This window comes from Hylobates moloch, unplaced genomic scaffold (genome assembly GCF_009828535.3).
Source record: "Hylobates moloch isolate HMO894 unplaced genomic scaffold, HMol_V3 SCAFFOLD_6, whole genome shotgun sequence".
Classification (NCBI taxonomy): Eukaryota; Metazoa; Chordata; class Mammalia; order Primates; family Hylobatidae; genus Hylobates; species Hylobates moloch.
The window spans coordinates 59,919,291-59,939,333 of NW_026652281.1; the positions used below are offsets into that span (position 1 = coordinate 59,919,291).

Here is a 20,043-nt window from a genome sequence, read left to right on the forward strand (position 1 = left end):
AAAGATTGATCATCCTTTATGTATTAGCAAAAGCCTATTTGCTGTGTGTTCGGAAAAGCTGAGGATGCACCCAAGGTGCTTTCCTTGGGAGGCCTATCTGAAGCTTGTCAGCCTTCTTCGTAAGTTTCTTTCAGTCTACAACTTTTCCTGTCAGTGGTTCTAGTATTCTACCAATCATCCAAACTAAAACATCTTGAAATAACCTTTGAAACATTCCTCAGTTTTATTCTACAGTTGTTATACTTTATGTTCAGTCACATTCAGAGTTTGATTTTCTTCTGAAGTAGATTTTATCTTTGTTCTTTCCTTTTGTTTCAACTACATTTATCTTATTCTTAGTTTTTATCTTTAATTAATATATCACTATGTCTAATTTTCGTTATGTGTTACTTGAATTATTTCAGCTCCCTGCCCCTGCCTGTTTAGAAGTCCTAGGTGATCTTTCTATTAAATATTTCAGCGAAATACCTTCTCTTGGTTTTAAAGACTCAGGGAGCTAAACTTCAGTCTTCATCCTATTTTCCTCAGTTCCTTTTTATTTACTAAGTTTGCTTTGGTTGAGCTAGGCGTTTTGCTGTTGCAAATACCTTCTGTGTTCACACTTGTCATTTAGCCTGAAATTCCCTTCTCTTTACTTTTCTATGTGATTTTAGTTTCTGTCTTTAGGTTTCATCTACCTTATGAAACTTTATCCAATTTAAAAAATTTCTACAACCCATATTCATAGTACCGTGCAATTTTGTGCTCAGTATTTTAATATGTATATTTATTGTTATGTAATATGTTAATCTTGGATTTTAAGCTCTGTTAAGACAAATTCTTTTATGGTAGCCCTGTTCATTCATTCAACAAGTAATCAAGTGCGCTACTATGAGCCATCAACTATTCTAAATGACATTGCTCTGAGTGTTTGGGATATAACAGTGAACACCAACATCTTTCTGCCAAGTGCCTGATAATAGCCAGGAAGATACTGGATGCATATTAGATAGACAGCATGTTCTTGTTAGTTGAATTTTCATATGCTTTTTCTATTTATAGATATAATTTCTGTGGCGACGTAATTTGGATTTACAGTGATTTTTAACATTGTTTAAGATCATAAATCATTTTTTATATAATTTATATTGATATATAGTTCTTTTTGAAACCACCTTTGCAAAATTATGACAGTAAGAGAAATCTGACATAGTTGACTCCATCTTGCTTCTAACCTCCAAGCTGTCCTAGGTCATTTTTGGGCACTGGCCAGGCTAACCTTGGGAGGCATTTACTTTATAGTTTAACTTTGAAGCTAGGATGATAATAGTTCCTTCCTAAAACTAATCCCCCCTATTGAAACCACCTGAAACTGCCTTTTAAGACTAGTGAAAGACTGCAAGATTAGAATTATGGGAGGATCTTGAGTTCTGTTAAGATGTAGGTGTAGTTTTTATAATCCCTTATTGCCCAGGAGTCATGTGGCCAGAAGTCACAAGATTTGTGACTTCCCCAATTACTCCTATAGATAACATCACTATTGTAATACCTAAGATTGGTTTTTTTGAGATGTTTTTCAGACTGACCACATGCAGACCCATGATTCATGACTCATCCGGTCCTGTGGCCCCGTTGAGTATATGAGGCAGACTCAGTATATGAGGACCGTTTTCTATACCCCTATGATTTCATCCCCAACCAGGCAGCAGTCTCCATTCCCTAGCTCCCCCTCTCCACCAAATTGTCCACAAAAGCTTTGGCCTCTGAGACTTTGGGCAGTGATCAGTCTCACTCAAATCAGTCGCTTCTCACTCAAACAGTCTCACTCAGTCAGTTGAGCCATTTCTTCCATGTGGCTGGCCTTGCATTAATTAAACTCCTTATTGCAGTGCCGTGATCTCTGTAAATTGATTTTGTCTATGCAGCAGTCAGGAAGAGCCCATCAGGCAATTACACATTTAGGGACTTGTCCGAGATCTGCCCTTCTGGGTGCCTGTCCGCTATTTGTCAGCCTTCCACTGGTACAATGGAACTGGGGGTGAGCTCAGGCAGTTGCTTATTTGTCTCGAACTGAGGGCCATCTCTGATACGGTCTCTGCCAGTGAGACACGGTCAACCCATAGTGCTTGGGCCTAATTGCAGTGAAGAAACAGTTGCTGGAAGATGTCTTTAAACTGGGCTGGTGAGTGTACAAAGCACTACCAGCATCCTCTTCCTTCTCCTGTTCTGGTTGGCGCCTTTTGGGCCAACCTAGCTCTCTCTAGATTGTACAGAGAGTCTTGGTTTAGGGAGATTTCTCTCCAGTTGGATGGAGAACAGGGGCTTGTTTGGAAAAACACTCTTCTGGTCTGGATTCTGGTTCTGAGAGGCCTCTTGTCTGTCTTTGTCTGTGTTTTCTTACATGTATATCACTCTGGCTGGAATGGAAAATATTAATGGGAGGCTTTTTATAGTTCTATGAAATGGAAAAAGGATGATTTTTCTTTTGTAACACGTCTTGGCCCCCACAGCTATAGCACAGCATGCAGGGTCACCAAAGCCACTCAGGAAGAGGGAACCCAGAAACCTGGCAAGCTAACAAAAGGGTAAGAATTTCTTACCAGCCAGGCTTCTGGTCTCGGTCTCTCTCTGTCTCTCTGTGCAAACTGGCAGAGTGAATGGTAAAAATCACTGTTTGTCTCCTTTGCAAGATTTTGATTAATGGGAAAAAAGATTTATGAGTCTAGTCTTAGGCTGTAATGAATCTGGTGTCCTTCTGTGTTGTTCTGTTATGGTGAAGGATACCATAGGATAGAACATAGATATAGGACCCCTGCAAGCCTGCTGGTCCAGCTGGCCCTGCAGATTGGTTAGTTAAAACTTTGTCGTGGGTTCCTGAGGCAAAAATGGAATGCGGTTTCCCTCTTGTCTTCTTCTGTGTCCTTGGAGCTTGACTTTGTGACCACATGGGGATACTCTCTCTTGGTCTCTGCCATCTGGAGGTGGGAGTTTTGGGGTTCGTGTGAAACAGCTGATCTGAAAGGACTAGAAGTCTGAGAAAGGCCAGCACACTTTTCGGCCCCAGTGTATCCAGTCCTTCAGTGAGTTTTGTCTTAAAACGTCGCATCCCTATGGCCTTTTATTATCTTTTGCTATCTTAAGCCCATTCTTTCTGAGAGATAATTATTGGGGATAATAATTCTGGGGAGTAGGGATACTTCCTGTACTCCTTCTCTGGAAATACCTCTTGCTTATATGGTAAAAACCTGGAAAATTACAATCTGAGTTTTAAAAAAAGTTTTTGGCTTGAGTTGCTATCAGAACTAAGTGCACGATTGAAAGAAAAAAAGATTTTAGAAATCTTATATTCTAAACAATTGAAAAGAGGTTAAATAACAGTGTCATGACTAGCCTTGAGAATCCCTTTGTGCAGTTAGAAATGCTTTGCAAGCTCAAAAATGATTGTGCTAGGCTCCTTCTGGGAAGAGTAATGGTGACTCCCCAGCACTGAAGCTCAGTAGCTAAGGCTTTTACCTTTTGTGATGATGGCCTGTATTCAATACCTGGCTTAGGAACTGAGTCCTTTCTGGTTTGACATTTGTGAGACATTTTGCCTCTTATTGACCCTTTTCCCTTCCATGGACAGCTTTCCATTTCCTGCCTTCTTTCTGTGGAGGGCATACAGGGCCTTGAGGCTTTTGTATGTGGATGGTTAGCTGGGAAACTGAGACTCTAGAGAATGTGGCCAGACAGAAGTGTGAGTTGTACCCAGTTTGCATGGCAAAACTTTCCTTTCTTTGTGCTACTTTTGCCATTTATAAAACCACTTTCCATTTCTTTGGAAATACCTAGTGTGTCAATGGTTAAGTCATAATCTTAATTAAGGCTTACTGGGGAAAAAAAAAAAGAAGTCTTAAAAGCCAGAGGTGTCATCTGTTTGACCTGGCTAGAGTGTGGTAATCAGAGATTTAAAAGGATTTATTTAAAAGAGCTCTATGGTTAAAAGTCAGGTTAATTAAAAGCTGGTAGGTAAGCTATACGTATATTTAAAAGGCCTTTATAAGCTTTTTTGTCTTCTTGGATCTTGATTTTTTGAGGAAAAGTTTCTTTTTTTCCTCAGTCGACTGAATTGTTTCTCCATTTGCTTCTGTCTGTCATCTTACTACCCTTGATGCCCACATGAGATGACCTAAGGCAATTTCTAGCAGCCTGGGTCTCCTTGGGAAAAACAGAGGTACCACAATTTTGGAAGAAACCTCTGTTTTCCTCATGGAACCGCAAGAATTGCAAGCAGAGTGATCCCTCTCAGAATCAAAGTTGCTGCTCTGTTTTATGTAGTGTTACCTGACTTTTTTTTACTTTTGGGGACATCAGAAATTACTTGACATTATGAGAGAACTTTTAGCCTTGGTGTGTAATAGCTAGGTAGGAGATATACTTTTAGGGATGGCTAATGGCAGTTATGTAGGGGATATTCAGGTTTTTGCATGTTTAGATAAGAAAAGCATGCTTTTGACCACCTGGAAGGTATGGAAACATCCTACCTCTCACTGAGAAGTAGGACTCCTGTGGGAAGAATGGGCTGATTGGCTTTGGGCTGGCCACCAGCCTTGGGAAAATGTCCTTGCAGTGAAATTCACTATTTTGTTCTGTAGTGTTTCTGTCTTTTGGGGACCCAGGATTTGGTGTAAAAATGGGATCCTTGATTTTTATCTGGATCTTTCCATGTGGGGCAGGTATTGCTGATGATTCACAAAACTTCAGTCCACTGTATCTTGACTCATGCATTACCTTCCAAAATGCCCTTTCACACCTTTTTGCTCTCAATAATTTCTCTCTCCTTTTGCTGTGTTCTCATAGAATCCTCTTCCTGTCTTACTACATTGTATTGTAAGCAATTACAATTGCAGTACCATTACAATACTGGTCCATTTACTCTCCTAGTGGACTGGCTGCTTATTGATGACAGGGACTGTGTGCTTTTCCCCCATTGTTGGTGGTCCAGTGCCCCACACATGTAGTTTGTTGTTCAATAGATGTTCATTGAATACACCAAATAGACTGGTGAAAAAAGCATTGAGTTGGAAATTGTCTGGGTGCCAGATACATCAGTAACCGGGTAGTTGAGTGATGTTTGTTGTTTGGACCTTGTTTTCCTTATACAGAAATTGTTCAAAGATGGTTTGTTTAAATACATCTAGTGTGAATTCTAAGTTTTATGTGAACCTGGGTTGAAATGGCAAGTTTACATCTTCTTTTGGAGTATAAATTATATGAGCATCCCTAAGAAGTCTGTCTCAACATATCTTGCTGTCACTAAAACATGTAAACAGTCAAGAAACAAATGAATAGGAAGGTCATTGGGATATAATGTCCTCTTTTTTATTTTCTCTTTTCTAACTTATTTAGGAAGATAACTGAAACCATTTGGGGTGGTCTGAGTCCCAAGTATATATGCAGATATGCCTTTTAATAGTAAACAATGTATGCTTTGTTTCGCTCTGTCAGCAGTACAGCTAGTTTAATGAAACATAAATGTCAACTCTTGAGGTTGACACAGTACTCAAAGTTTGAATTTATAAGTTGCAGTATGTTTGTATTTAAGTTTTTAGAGTTTTATTTTCAGTATTAATAAAGCAAGACAAAATACTGTTATTTGGTACATTTTATTTCTTGGAGAATTGTTTAATTTTTCTTGGTAAGAATTTTTGTAACCTTCCAAGAAACTATTACTGACAAAAATTGTAAGGATCATTCTTTTAGAGACTAAAGGCAGATAAGTGTTTCTTGCTCTTCATGGCCTTAGGTTAATAGATGTGGAAAGATTGAAAACTAAGTTACCCCAATGTTTCACCCTTCTTGGGTGCTTATGAGCTGTTTTTTAAATGGCTTTCCCCAGTTCCAGTTATCAAGAGAATCAGTGCCTAGAGGCATTGAATCCAGACAGAAACCATCTCTTTGGTTAGTTATTGTTTTGAGGCATTAATAAAACCATTAAGGCTACTTGAATCAATGACCCATATGGTTGTGTGTTTGAGACCTCAGCCATGATAGACTTGGTATTTTCATTGCATCTCTGCTCATTTGACCAGTTTTCTATTGTGAAATTTATGTTTAAGATTATGGATAAATTTATTTAAGCATTCTCCTTTAATTAAAAATTATGAAGAATATTCAGGATATTTGATTTTTGAACATTTCAAAGTTCTGCTTTTGTATAAACTTATACAGTGACACTAAATTGGTTGGTGAAGACAGGTTGTTAGAATGGTTTGTTTTTGAATTTTAAATGATTGTGTTTCTTAGTTAATGAACTGGGTACTTTATACATTAATACATTAATCCCTGGCATGTACACTGTAATTGTCAATTGCATAGTAATATCTTAAAAGTTGATTTTAAGTTCAACATTAATAATATGTTAAATTGATAATACATATAATTCTCTAAAATGATTGCTATTTTGAAAGTATGTTCTGAGGATTCGTTTTTAAATTTACATGAAAAGGAGCAACTGGTGAAATATTTTCCACATAATTTAAAAATTATCTCTCCAAAAGCTTATGTAGATTAGATTCCTGTATTGGTATAAAAGTTACTTTTTTTTTTTCAGTAGCACATGTTTAGTCACCTAAGAGCAGATACATTGTAGGATAGATCTGTTGACTTATATAGAAGAATACAATAATATATTTATTTAGCATAGTATTCAGGTGATGTTTTGGGAAATTATTTTCACCCTCATTTAAGAAGAGGGAAATGGCATAGTAAAGAGATAGAGTGAGGTTACATTTTTGTATTGAACATTATTTTAGTCAAACATTAACACTGAGAATGTACTATGATGTTTGCCTTTCTTAGGGTAAGTCTCTTTAATTTCTTCTTTGCTTTTATGTTTGATCAGTCTGTGAGTTCTTCAACAATGTCTCTAAAATATATTTCTCTTCTGGGTACCGAAGATACCACTGTAATTTAAAGTTTCATAATTTCTTGTCTGGATTATTACAGAAATCTAGTTGGTATTTCCTAATTCTAGTCAATCCAGCTCACTGATTTTTGCTTGTTTGTTTTTGCCTTAACATAATTTACATCTTTAAAGGTAGATCTGTCAGCAGTATCTCATCATGTTTGGTGATTTGGAGGAAGGGGAGAGTTGGGCAAGTTGCCCTCTTCCCCAGTTTATATGCTGCCTCATATGTATCTTCCAGGTCAGTCTTTCTGAAATACCATTTAACAGCTATGACTAGTAGTTGTGACTGAGACACAATTTTTGCTGTTAAGGAGCAGAAATCATATACTCTTAATAAATTATTATATATGTTTGTGAGAGATTTTACTGAATTATGACCTTGAAGATTCTGTGTAATGCTGTCAGTTCTTTCAAAGCTAGTTTGATGGATGTTCCCATTGTTTACAAAACTTCCCATGACTACAAAATGATCTCTTGCTTTTAAGTCTGTAATCTCAGACCAACCTTCTGGCATACTTACTAATGTATTTCTTGGTCTTGTTCTGCGTGAAAGAGTTCTTTATAATGGCATTCATTGTATGGAGATTGTAGAACTTCTATCACAAACTCACAGAAAATAGGATAGTAAATTCAAATGATAGGAAATGTGAAAGAAAAGGGTAAAAAATGCAACCTTTGATGTTAGGTCAGTAGAAAAATGAACTGAACTTTAACCTAGTTGATAGAGGTTAAGACATTAAAATATCCACAAATAAAACCATCATTGAGTCAGGTTTGGTAGACATTTTAAAAACAGTTGGGTAGCATGATACCTCTAGTTTTGTTCCTTTTATCCCTGTTTGCAGAGGACATGATTCCATATCTAGAAAACCCCATAGTCTCTGCCCAAAAGCTCCTTAATCTGACACACAACTTGAGCAAAGTTTCAGAACACAAAATCAATGTATAAAAATCAGTAGCATTCCTATACATCAACACCAAGTTGAGAGCCAGGTCAAGAATGCAATCTGACTCACAATAGCCACAAAAAGAGTAAAATTCCTAGGATTACAGCTAACCAAGGAGGTGAAAGACCTGTATAACCGGAATTACAAAATATCGCTCAAAGAAATCAGAGATAGCATAAACAAATGGAAAAGCATTCCATGCTCATGGATAGGAATAATTAACATTGTCCAAATGGCCATACTGCCCAAAGCAATGTACAGATTCAATGCTATTCCTATCAAAATTACCAATGACATTCTTCACAGAATTAGAAAAAACTATTTTAAAATTCATATAGAACCAAAAAAGCTTAAATAACTATGGCAGTCTTAAGCAAAAAAAAAAAAAAAAAAACAAAGCTGGAGGCATCACATTACTCGACTTCAAATTATACCACAAGGCTATAGTAACCAAAACGTCGTGGTAGTGGTACAGAAATAGACATATAGGCCAATGGAGCAGCATAGGGAACTCAGAAATAATGCCACACATGTACAACTATGTATGTGATCTTTGACAAAATCAACAAAAACAAGCAATGGGGAAAGATTTCCTGCTCAGTAAATCGTACTGGGATAACTGGCAAGCCATATGCAGAAGATTAAAGCTGGACTCCTTCCTTACACCATGTACAAAAATCAACTTAAGATGGATTAAAAACTTAAACCTAAAATCAAAAACCAGTAAGAACCCTGGAAGATAACCTAGGAAATACTATCCTGGACATAGGACCTGGGAAAGACTTCCTGACAAAGATGCCAGAAGCAATTGCAACAATAACAAAAATTGGCAGATGGGACCTAATTATACTCTTTTAAAGAGCTTCTGCACAGTAAAAGAAACTATCAACAAAGTAAACAGACAACCTGCAGAATGGGAGAAAATATTTGCAAACTGTGGATCTGGCAAAGGTGTAATATTCTGAATGTATAAAGAAACAAATTTACAAGCAAAAACCAGACAACCCAATCAAAAAGTGGGCAAAGGACATAAACAGACACGTTTCAAAAAAAGTGGGCAAGGGACACAAACAGACACCTTTCAAACGGAGACATTTATGTGGCCAACAAGCATATGAAAAAATGCTAAACATCACTAATCATTAGAGAAATGTAAATCAAAACCACAGTGAGATACCATCTCACACCAGTCAAAATGGCTGTTAATAAAAAGTCAAAAATAACAGATGCTGATGAGGTTATGGAGATAAGGAATCACTTATGCTCTGCTGGTGAGAATGTTAATTAGTTCAGCCATTGTGCAAAGCAGTTTGGCGACTTCTCAAATAACTTAAAACAGATTACCATTTGACCCAGCAATCCCATTACTGGATATACATTGAAAGGACTATAAATCATTCTACTGTAAACACACATGCATGTGTATGTTCATTGCAGCACTATTCACAATAGCGAAGACATGGAATCAACCTAAATGCCCATCAGTGGTAGACTGGATAAAGAAAATGTGGTATTAAATACATATATACCATGGAATACTATCCAGCCATTCAAAGAATGGGATCATGTCCTTTGAAGCAACATCGATGGAGTTTGAGGCCTTTATCCTAAGCAAACTTATGCAGAAACAGAAAACCAAATACCGCATGTTTTCATTTATAAATGAGAGCTAAACACTGAGTACACATTAACACAAAGAAGGGAACAACATACACTAGGGCGTACTTGAGGATGGAAGGTAGGAGGAGGGTGATGATTGAAAAACTACCTATCAGGTACTATGCTCATTACCTAGGTGATGAAATAATTTGTACCCCAGACCACTGTGACATGCAATTTACCTATATAACAACCTGCACATGTACCCCTGAATCTAAAATAAAAGTTAAATAAATAAATAAAATGGTCCTGTTTAAGAACCATTTTTAATTTCTTTTTTGAGAACTGTCTGTACATATTTTTTCTTTTTTAAATTAGGCAATTGATCTTTTACTAATTAATTTATAATCTCTATAATATCCAATAAGTAAATTAGCTCTTTGTGAGGAGTTATACTTTTCCCCAGTTAATCTTTTTACGTTGTTTATATTATAGTTTCTTCATGCAGAAATTTTATTTTTCTTTTTTTTGAGACGGAGTCTCGCTCTGTCACCCAGGCTGGAGTGCAGTGGTGCAATCTCGGCTCACTGCAAGCTCTGCCTCCCGGGTTCACGCCATTCTCCTGCCTCAGCCTCTCCGAGTAGCTGGGACTACAGGCGCCCGCCACCATGCCCGGCTAATTTTTTTGTATTTTTAGTAGAGACGGGGTTTCACTGTGGTCTCGATCTCCTGACCTCGTGATCCGCCCGCCTCGGCCTCCCAAAGTGCTGGGATTACAAGCGTGAGCCAGAAATTTTATTTTTCAACTTGTTTTGGTCTTTTATCATTTAGGAGACTGCTGTCTCTTTTCGAAAGTCTTTATTCTTGACATCATAAGAAAAATTGTGTCTTCTAGTAGTGATAATAACAATGACAATAAAAACAAATAGTACTAACATAACTCTGTACCAGGCACAATTTCTAATCACAGCTTGATGAAGTAGATGGAATTTCTAACTCCATTTTATAGAAGGGGAACTAGACTTGCAGAATGTTTGATTATATAACATGTCCAAAGTTATATAGCTAGTAGGTGATGGAGACCAGCTTCTAACTCATGCAGTTTGGGTTCAGAATGCATTCTCTTAAACCAATAGGCCATATTGTTTTTTCTTCTTAAATTTTTTAACATTTTTAAGTGCTTTTTTGGTATAGAAGGTTTGAGGTAGGAATTCAACTTTATTTTTGGAGTGCTTGGCTAGAGGAGGAGCCAGCAAAGGGGAGGATAAAGGATTGATCATCAATGTAGTAATAAAGCAAGGAATGTGGTGTACCATGTAGGATACTGCTGAGATTTAAGTTGAGGAAAAATAATTTGTCAAGATGGAGTGAATCTTCCTTTATGGTATGTGTTTCAGTGGAATATGCTGAAGTAGAAGTCAGATGGATACTGTGTGGGAGATACGAGAAAATGGAAACAGTGAGAACAAGTCTTGAAAAGTGGCTGTGAATATGAGGTTGAGAGAAGGCTGTCGAACAGGGGGAAATTACTGTTATTCTCTAGAAAAAATGAAAGAGACTTACAGGTATTACACAATGCTGATAGGAAGGATTCAAAATAGAAAAGAGATTAAAGAAGATAGAGGAAGACTATTCAATGGCGGAAGTTCCTGAAAATCAAAGAGAGTGGGCCCTAAAGCACAGATAGAGAGATTTGCTTTCTATAGAAGATGCTCTATTATTTCTGGGGTATAAGAAAAGACAGATGTAGATGTAAGTGACTTTGTGAGCTTATTGGTGGGAAGTGAGAGGGTTCCCATTTGATTGTATCTATTTTTCCTGTAAAGTAGATGTCCTCTACCGAGTGGAGAGTTAGACGTTTGAAGGGCGTTGGAGATGTGAAGAGAGGAAAGAAGGTTTGAATTAGCCATCATGGAGAATATGGGAAGGATTGATGAGAGTAAACTAAGAGGATTGTTGGACATTAAGACCCATTCACTGGAAGTGAGTGGTAACAGCATCAGTTCAGTTTTCTTTATTAGTGACTTTCAGGCCAGTTCTGCCATCACACTTCATACAGTTAATGGTTTATGATCACTACCACCTAGGATTAAAACCAGGTATATTACTTTTAAAGCTTGTCAAGCTAATGTTTTTAGTGTGTAGAGTAAATTGGAGAAGGATGAAGAAATCACTTTCCACTTCATTTTGATATCCTTAATTTATGCAGAACATTTCTTGAGAATAGATTATAGATGTGTATACTAATTCATTTTAAGCTTATATTAGACTATATGATCTTGAATACCTAATTGCCAGAATTTAACAGTTGTCCCTCAGTATCCACACAGGGGATTTGTCCCAGGACCACCCCATACCAATATCTGAGGATGCTCAAGTCCCTTATATAAAATGACATAGTATTTGCATATAACCTATGCACATCCTCCTGTATACTTGAAATCATCTCTAGATTACTTATAATACCTAATACAATGTAAAAGCTATGTTAATAGTTATACTCTATTTTTAAAATTTGTAATATATTTTTAATTGTATTATTTTTTACTGTATTTTTTTCCTACATATTTTTGATCTGCAGTTGTGGAACCTGCAGATATGGAGGGCTAAGAGGAATGTATTTTAATAGTAAACTCATTTTTCTTAAAATGTAATTTTCAAAATGTACAGAAAGTTTTCCAGCAATGTCCCCAAGTCCAAATTCATTCATTATTAAATTTGTTTGTTTTTTTTACACAGGGTGTGATAGGTATACAGCTGGTTGTTACCATGGTGATGGCCAGTGTCATGCAGAAGATTATACCTCACTATTCTCTTGCTCGATGGCTACTCTGTAATGGCAGGTAAGGCAAGGATAGGCTGATTTCAGCTGACACTTTCAATCTCTAGTTTACTAAACTGATTAACTTCCTAGTTACTGTTTCTAAAACTATAACAAAGGGAAGTCATAAGAAAAATCTAGCTTTCTTGTTTCTCTTAAAAAAGTAATTTTTTTTTTTGAGACAAGACCTTGCTGTGTTGCCCAGGCTATTCTTCAACTCCTGGCCTCAAGCAAATCCTCCCACCTCAGCTTCCCAAAGTTCTGGGATTGCCTCGGTATAGCTTCCTTATTACTCTTAGTTTGAGATATTAGTAGTTTATCTGTTTAGCACAAAGGTAATAGGGTCATGGACAAGAATTCAGTCCTCCCACCCCTACCTTCTTTTTTTTTTTTCGGTCTGTGGTCACTGAAAACACCACATATTCTTCTAATTACCTTAAAAAAATTTGGTCAACAAGGGGGTGAGAAATTGTAAATCCAAGTGCTTAAATATTTTTGTCATTGTTTGAAGAAAATACTGAAAGCATATATTCTATTGGTGGCTCAGTCCAGAATTTATTATAATACAGATATTAGGAGTTCTTAGTTTTACTGCAAAGAATTTTAAACTGTTTAATTTAGCAAGGAGGAGGATAAAGTTATGTTGTGGGATTTTAATTTTGTCTACTACACTATAAGCTCACAATCCCTACTCCTTCCACAAAGGAGCTAAGTAGGCTTGCTGAAACATGTACTTCCCACCCCCCAAAAAAATTAGATTAAAAAAGTATAGGTATAGATACAGTGGGGCGAAATCACGGAAAGTCTGCACACAGAAAAACATGCCAAAATCCTGTGTAATTGTGAAAGGTAAGTGATAAATTTGGTACCATGCCTATTTATTTCAATTTTTCATTTCAGTTAAATAACCAAATTTTGTTACTGCTTTCTTTTGGTTAGGCCTATTGAAGTTAGAAAAACAATGGATACCTGTCCTAGTAATGATTTCATGTTCTACAAGACAAATACGCTTTTCATTCAGGGTCATCCCATTTACAAAGCTTAAATTTCCTTCACATAATTTATTTTCTATTTTAAGTTATTTATATTCTTCCCTCTGCTTTCTACTTTTTCCATATTGATGTTTAGTATTGAAAAATATTCAGACTGCCTTAAAATTTTTTTGGAACAATGTGATACACAGGTGTGTGTATGTATAATGAATGTGTGAGAGAGCTGTTCACAAATGCACATTTTTAGGAGCAAAATAAATAATGACTAAAGTTTTGGTAAAGTGTAAAATAAGTGAAAATAATCTTTAACTATTTTTTAATTATGTAGGCTTAATATGCCTGTGCAATCCTGTTTACTGATTTAGCTTAGCAAAACCATTTTCAAAGATCAGGAAAAGATAAACATCAGCTGGGCAAATTATCATTAATTTGAAGTAAAAAGGGTCTCAGTAAACTACATAACATACATTAAGGTAGGTTACTTTCTCCTGAGAATTGTGTGTTTCTAAACTATGTTTATGATGTAATGTCACTTCCATATCTCCTTTGTCTGTAAAGACCTTGACAATCTTGTCCCATTTTAGTGTACACGCATTTTCATCTTGTTACGTATTCTGTTTTCCATCTATTTCTATAAAATTTGTACTCACTAGTGAAAACTAAAGCCTGAGAGATCAAAAAGCTGATTATCTTTATTAATATTGGAAGATTTATATTTAAAATCTTTTTCTGATAAGAATGTGTCGTAAGTATACATAGATAATTTGAGAGTAAGCTCAGCCTTTAAAAAGAAACACGAAATTGGTTTTCTTTGTGATCTTGACTTGCTTTTGTAAATAGATTAACTTTTGTGTCAATTAATCTGCCTTTAATGCCATATCAGGTTCTAAGGATATCGAGAAAGTCTAGTAATGGTTACTTTTCTGCTATAGGTAGTTTCATTTCCTCTCAATTTTGTTTTGTTTTGTTTTTAAGATTATCTACCTTTTTTAATGTTAAGTCCTGAAATTTTGAGGTCATGTTGTCATTTATCTCAATCGAATAAGATTATTGATTTTATTCTTTTGGCATAATTATTGTTTTATGAGCCTTTTATAATATATAATGATTCTGTTTTAATAGAAAAAAACCTAAAATTATAAATTGCCTATGTAAAAATATTACTGATCAGAAATGACAGTTTGCATTTTAAATCATATCATGCAGTTGGGTTGAAGAGAGAAATCTGAGGGCATTCTTTAGGGTCTATAAAGTGCTTAAAGGAATTTAAGGAGATAGGATCATGAATTTTTTTTACAACTATGAATAGTGTAGGATGGCTTGGGAGTGACTATATTGAATAGAACTATTTAAAATAACTATTCAAGTAAATAGATATGTAGATAACATGAGAGATTAATCATGAGTATGACAGAAGAAATTTGTTTCTGTATATATCATGTTAATATTCATTTATTCCATTGCTATCCTAAATTGTAAATAAATGTTCTTTTTTTAGTTATGGCTTCTCTTTTGGTGTCAATTAATCTGTCCTGTCTCTCATTGACCTCTTTCCGTTTGAAATGGAGAGTTTGAAGTTGCAGCTGATTGTAGTGCAGTTTGCCCTCCATATTTTTGGATTCAGCCAATCATGGATCAAAAATACTCAGAAAAAAAATATAAGTTTAAGTTAAAAAAATACACTGTAAAAACTATACAGCGTCTATGTTGTATTAGGTATTATGAGAAACCTAGAGATTATTTAATATATAAAGGAGAATGTGTGTAGTTTTTATGCAAATAAAAACTTTTATATAAGGAGTTTTAACATCTTTGGATTTTGGTATCCTGGAAGGGGTGTTGGGGGTATTGGATGGTCCCCCACCTACCCCCAATTTCCCTCAGATACCTGGGGACAATTGTATGTTGACTTAATGAGTAAGCCATTTTCCTGAAAAAGTTAATACCTTGACAAAATAAACAATTATACTTGAAGGAATAAGAAGCTTTTACTTACAAATTAGCAGTTTGTTGATTTTTAATATTAAAAAATTGACTAATTTTGTAGCTCTTGTTAAATAACACATATTGCTATTAGTATTTTTTTTAGACTGTTCTTTTAAACATTTTTTTTCCAAGAAACTGTGTATAGTGTTTAGTCTGGTTTAACTCCATTAATATTACCCTTATAATTGTTTAAAATTTTATACCGATACAATTTTTTAAATGTTCTGTTTCATTTAGATCTGTTCATTGAGAGCTAGGGAGATGTGGTGGTATGTTACAACTTCCAAAATCTCAGTGTTATAAAATTAATGAAAGTTTCTCAGTTTCTTCAGACAGGAAGCAGGGTCAAATGGGGAATCAGAAAGGGATTGGGCAGCTCTCCAGGTAGGTCCCTCACAAAGTGATGACTCAAGGGCTCAGCTATCCTCCGAGCTATCCTTCTTCCCTCATGGCTCCTCTGTTCCCCCTGCTACCTTGGAGTCCCCTGCTAGATTGCTGTGCCAGTTGGTAAGTGAAGAGAGAGTGAGCTGTGGATCTTTCAGGGGATTCTTAAGTGTCAAACTTAGAAGTAGATACATCATTTTTGCCCACATTACATAGGCTGGGGCCTTGTGACTAGTTCTGGCCAAAGTGCAGAGGAGGCTGGGAAATAATACTTATGATATAAAAAACAAGATTGGTGAGTACCTAGTTACTTTCTGCCATAGGTGATATTATCTCCATTTTTACAAATGACAAAACAAGTTTTAAATGATTTACTCAGTTTCACACACTGATAAATGAAACAGATCCAGACCTCTTATCCTGAAAGTCTGATTCACAGTCTAGTATTTATGTGATTTATGGCTGCTCATCAGTTCCACATCTTGTCCTGGAACTGTCATACTTGAACAGAGTTTTAAATTTGGTTGGGGAGACAAATACAACTTTTCTACAATCACTGTGACTTTTGTTGGCAGTTTACAGAGTAATTTATTTAAATTATTTTCCTTTTCTATTTGGTTTTTCAAGCCATACTTTGTCTTTTAGAAGATATCCTACAGGTTATAAGTAGTATGCAGTTCACTTGCTATGTTCTTGTGGATTCTCCATGACAACACAATCAGATTTTATTTTAAATTAAATTAAAAGGCACATCAGCATTTGATTACCAAAAGCATGCTAAGTATTAAGTAGCGTTTAAGAACCTAATGCCCTCACACTATCTCTTTCTCTTTCCTTCCTAAAAGGGAAGAAAAATCCTAAGAAGTTGCTTCTCTATTGTGAACTGCTTTCCCTCATATAAGGAACACTTGTTCTAACAGTTGGTCATATCAGTTAAAGACGTTCTTATCATGTCCCACATACCACTGATTTGTAGCCAAAGTATTCACTACTTTGTATTGTAATAAAAGTTCCTTTTTGTTTTGAAGTTTGCTTGGCCCCTCTTTTCTTGGAGAGGTAAGTGTTAGGTTATATTCTTTGTACATTTGAATAGTGGGTTTTGCATGAGGAGAAGGATACTGCTTTTTCTCTGTGATAGCTTCCTTGCTGAACCTGCTTTCTGTTTTTTCTAATTGCTCCGTTCTTAAACCTCATGCGTTTTTCTCTACCCCTTTATCTTCCGAAGTCTACTTTGGTCTGCTGCTTCCCTTCGTAAGTCCCTCACTGAAAATATATTATGGTCAGATTTATTCTGATTTTTGTCTCATCCCATGTCGGTTAAAGAGGGTGTTATAACACCTTCATATCCAATTGCTCTAATTCTTTTTGCCTGTTCTTTATTGCATGTTGCCTGATCCAGTAGTCTGCAAGTTCCCTTTGGTGAGAGAAACCTACCATTCAAATGCACAGTAGGTGGGACCTATGACCTAAGGGAAAGGTTTAAACCTTCAGCTACTACCCTTAATGGAATGCCTGAGTCCTTGCTCTCCTCGCCTTAGCTTTTCTAACTTCCATTTCCATAATGTTCATGATATTCTATCAAAATTTCCAACAAGTGTATATAATGTGTACAACAAATAATATTTTAGCTACTTGTGCTGCAAGATTGTCTAGGTTTTAAGTGGTATTTGTTTTCACTTAAGCCTCCCCGCCACTGGTCAAAATTATAGATTTAGAATGGAGACTAAAACTGTCATTAGTGACTGTTTTAGTAGGTTAGGGCTGCTATTACAATGTACCATAGACTGGGTGGTGGCTTATCAACAGCAGAAATGTATTTCTCAGTTCTGGGGGCTGGAAGTCTGAGGTCAGCATGCTAGTATGGTCAGGTTCTGGTAAGGACCCTCTCTCAGGTTGCAGACTGCTTACTTCTTGTATCATCACCTGGTGGAAAGAGAACAAGCTAGTTCTCTGACCTCCTTTTAAAAGGGCAGTAATCCTATTAATGAGGGCTCCGCTCTCACGAACTAGAAACTCCTGAAAGTTCCCACCTCCAGATACCATCACATTGGGGATTAGATTTCAACACAAGAATCTGGAGGCGGAGGTGGGGACCATAAACATTCAGTCTATAGCAGTGACCTATGTTGTATATCATGAAATAGAGTTTTATATGATTATGTATTAAAACTTATTTAGCTTGTGCTACTAAAACTATGCTTTTGTGTGTTTGCACACATTTAGGTTTCTATTTTAAATTTCTGAAAGTTTTATTTCTTAAAATTTCTGAAGCACTATAAATGCTACTTAAATTTTAAAAATAAAGTCTAGGTCAGGACATTCTATATTTTCTGCTACATATTTTTTCAGTGTTGAACTGTTTTATTAAGAGTTGTAGTTGTCTGATAATATTTTATATTAGAGGTTTATATAAGAATGATCATTGAAAAATTAATTTAGTAGAGTACAATATCAGATTGGCTTTATTATCAGAGTCACTACAGATAATCTGAGCATAAGTAAAAAAAGCCACCAAGTAGCCAAGGTAAAAGCTATGTACTGAAAGTTGTATATTTAACTTAAATATGAAAGGCTTATTTATTTATTTTAGAGACAGGATCTTGCTATGTTGCCCAGGCTGGTTTCAAACTCCTAGGCTCAAGCAATCCTCCTGCCTTAGCCTCCCAAGGTGTTGGGATTACAGGTGTGAGCCACCACACCCAACTGAGTTTTTAAGTGAGATTCTGTTAATACTTACTCTCTGTTTTCTAAGAAATATATTTTTTCCCATTTCAAAAACAGTACATTCTACATGCTGCATTCTAATGACTTTTATATCTGTATCTGTCTTCCAAGCCCATATTAGAAAGGCAAGCATAGTGTAGCAGTTGCAAGCAGGCAGTCATTTTACTGAGATAGACATACCACTTAATACCAAAGGAAAAGACTGGAAATTGAGACCAGAATACAAAATGTAGTAGCTGGGAGCCATACTATATGGAATCAAACTGTATATGCAACACTGACTGCTAAAGAAAATTGTGAAACTGTATTTGTAGGTTTTACTTGGAATCTGTGATCACAGACCTTAGATGGCTGCTTTATACTGCCTGGCAGAATTTGTATGCTATACTTCTCAGACAACTTTTTCAACCTAAATCCTTTCTCTCCAAAACTTAAGCATCCCTACCTCGGCCTCACCCTAAGCTCTTGAAACCAGAGCCCATCACTCTCATCTGTATACTACAAAACAACAACTCTGGTTAAATGTGCAGCCCCTCTTCTTTAAGTTTGTAAAATGTATTTTATCACCTGCTCCATTTCAGTTGGATTATTCCTGTTACCACACACACTTTTTTTTAAAGTTCTCCCATTTAAAGTAACAACAACAAATAAAGAAGTCACAGCCCTACTTCTCTCCCCCTTAAAAAACAAAGCCCCTCCATATCCATTTCTTAGTTTTTGGCCATTCCTCTATTTCCCTTTGTAGCCAAATTTGTTGAAATGTTGTCTACATAAACTTTACTTTTTCACTTTCTCATTAACTAGTGTTATACTATCTTTTAGTTCCTTTTTAGTTGGTTTTATTAATCCCTATGGATTTAGGTACCACAATTATATGATCACCTCAAATTATCTCTGAACTGCAGATTCTAATATGTAGTTGCCCTCTTGTCATTTTTACTTGATGTCTCATGGGTACTTAAAACTCAGCATTTTTAAGTTCTTGATTTCTTCCTGATCTCTTCCATATCAGAAAAGGTACCATCATCTTCAAATCAGAAATGTAGATATTATCCTTTATTGCTTACTTTTGTTCACTCTCTACCTTTAGTCCATCAGCAAGACCTGTTGATTCACTGCCCTTGTCTCCCTCTAATTCACAGAACAACCAAAGGAATCTTAAAATGTGAATCAAATTATTTATCTACATTGCTTTGAGACCATTATTTAGCATAAAATCTGAAGTCCATACTATGACCTATTAGCCTTTGCATGATCTGTTCCTTTCTTACCTCTTCAGCCCCCTCTTATGTTTCTCCTTGAAGCTCTTACCTCATTGGCTTTTAGTTACTGTAATGTCCTGTGTTCTTTCATGCCTCTGTGCTTTTGAACTTGGTGTTCTCTGCCTGGAATGCTCTTCCTCTGTTTTCTCATTCTTTAGTTGCTGGTTAAATGTCTCAGAGAAGTTTTTCCTCACCTAATAGCTAAGGCTGTCTCTCACATTTTCACCACTTGTTTCATTCTTTCATGTGGTATTACAATTTATTTTTCACTATTTAATTGGTTAAATTTTACCCCAGCTGGAATATAACCATCAAAAAGGCAAAGGCTTTGGATTTAATTGGTTGTGATTCTATCTCCTCTGCCTAGCAGAGTATCTGAATACAGAAGGATCTCCCTAAG

At 36.0% G+C, this 20,043-nt stretch overlaps 1 protein-coding gene across 6 annotated transcripts in view; it reads left to right on the top strand.

Moving 5' to 3' along the window:
• The window catches only part of TMEM161B (transmembrane protein 161B), an 83,876-nt gene that overhangs the window by 15,948 nt on the left and 47,885 nt on the right, over nt 1–20,043 (top strand). For 2 of the 6 annotated variants that reach the window (XM_032156883.2, XM_032156884.2), the window contains one exon: nt 12,214–12,317. The exons of 1 other annotated variant lie outside the window; for it this stretch is intronic. In XM_032156883.2, coding sequence (XP_032012774.1) covers nt 12,214–12,317 — 104 coding nt within the window. Of the gene's footprint in view, nt 1–7,096; nt 7,167–12,213; nt 12,318–16,502; nt 16,714–20,043 lie in introns of those variants that run through there. 3 more of the 6 variants (XM_032156897.2, XM_032156887.2, XM_058440733.1) reach the window with 3 other exon arrangements.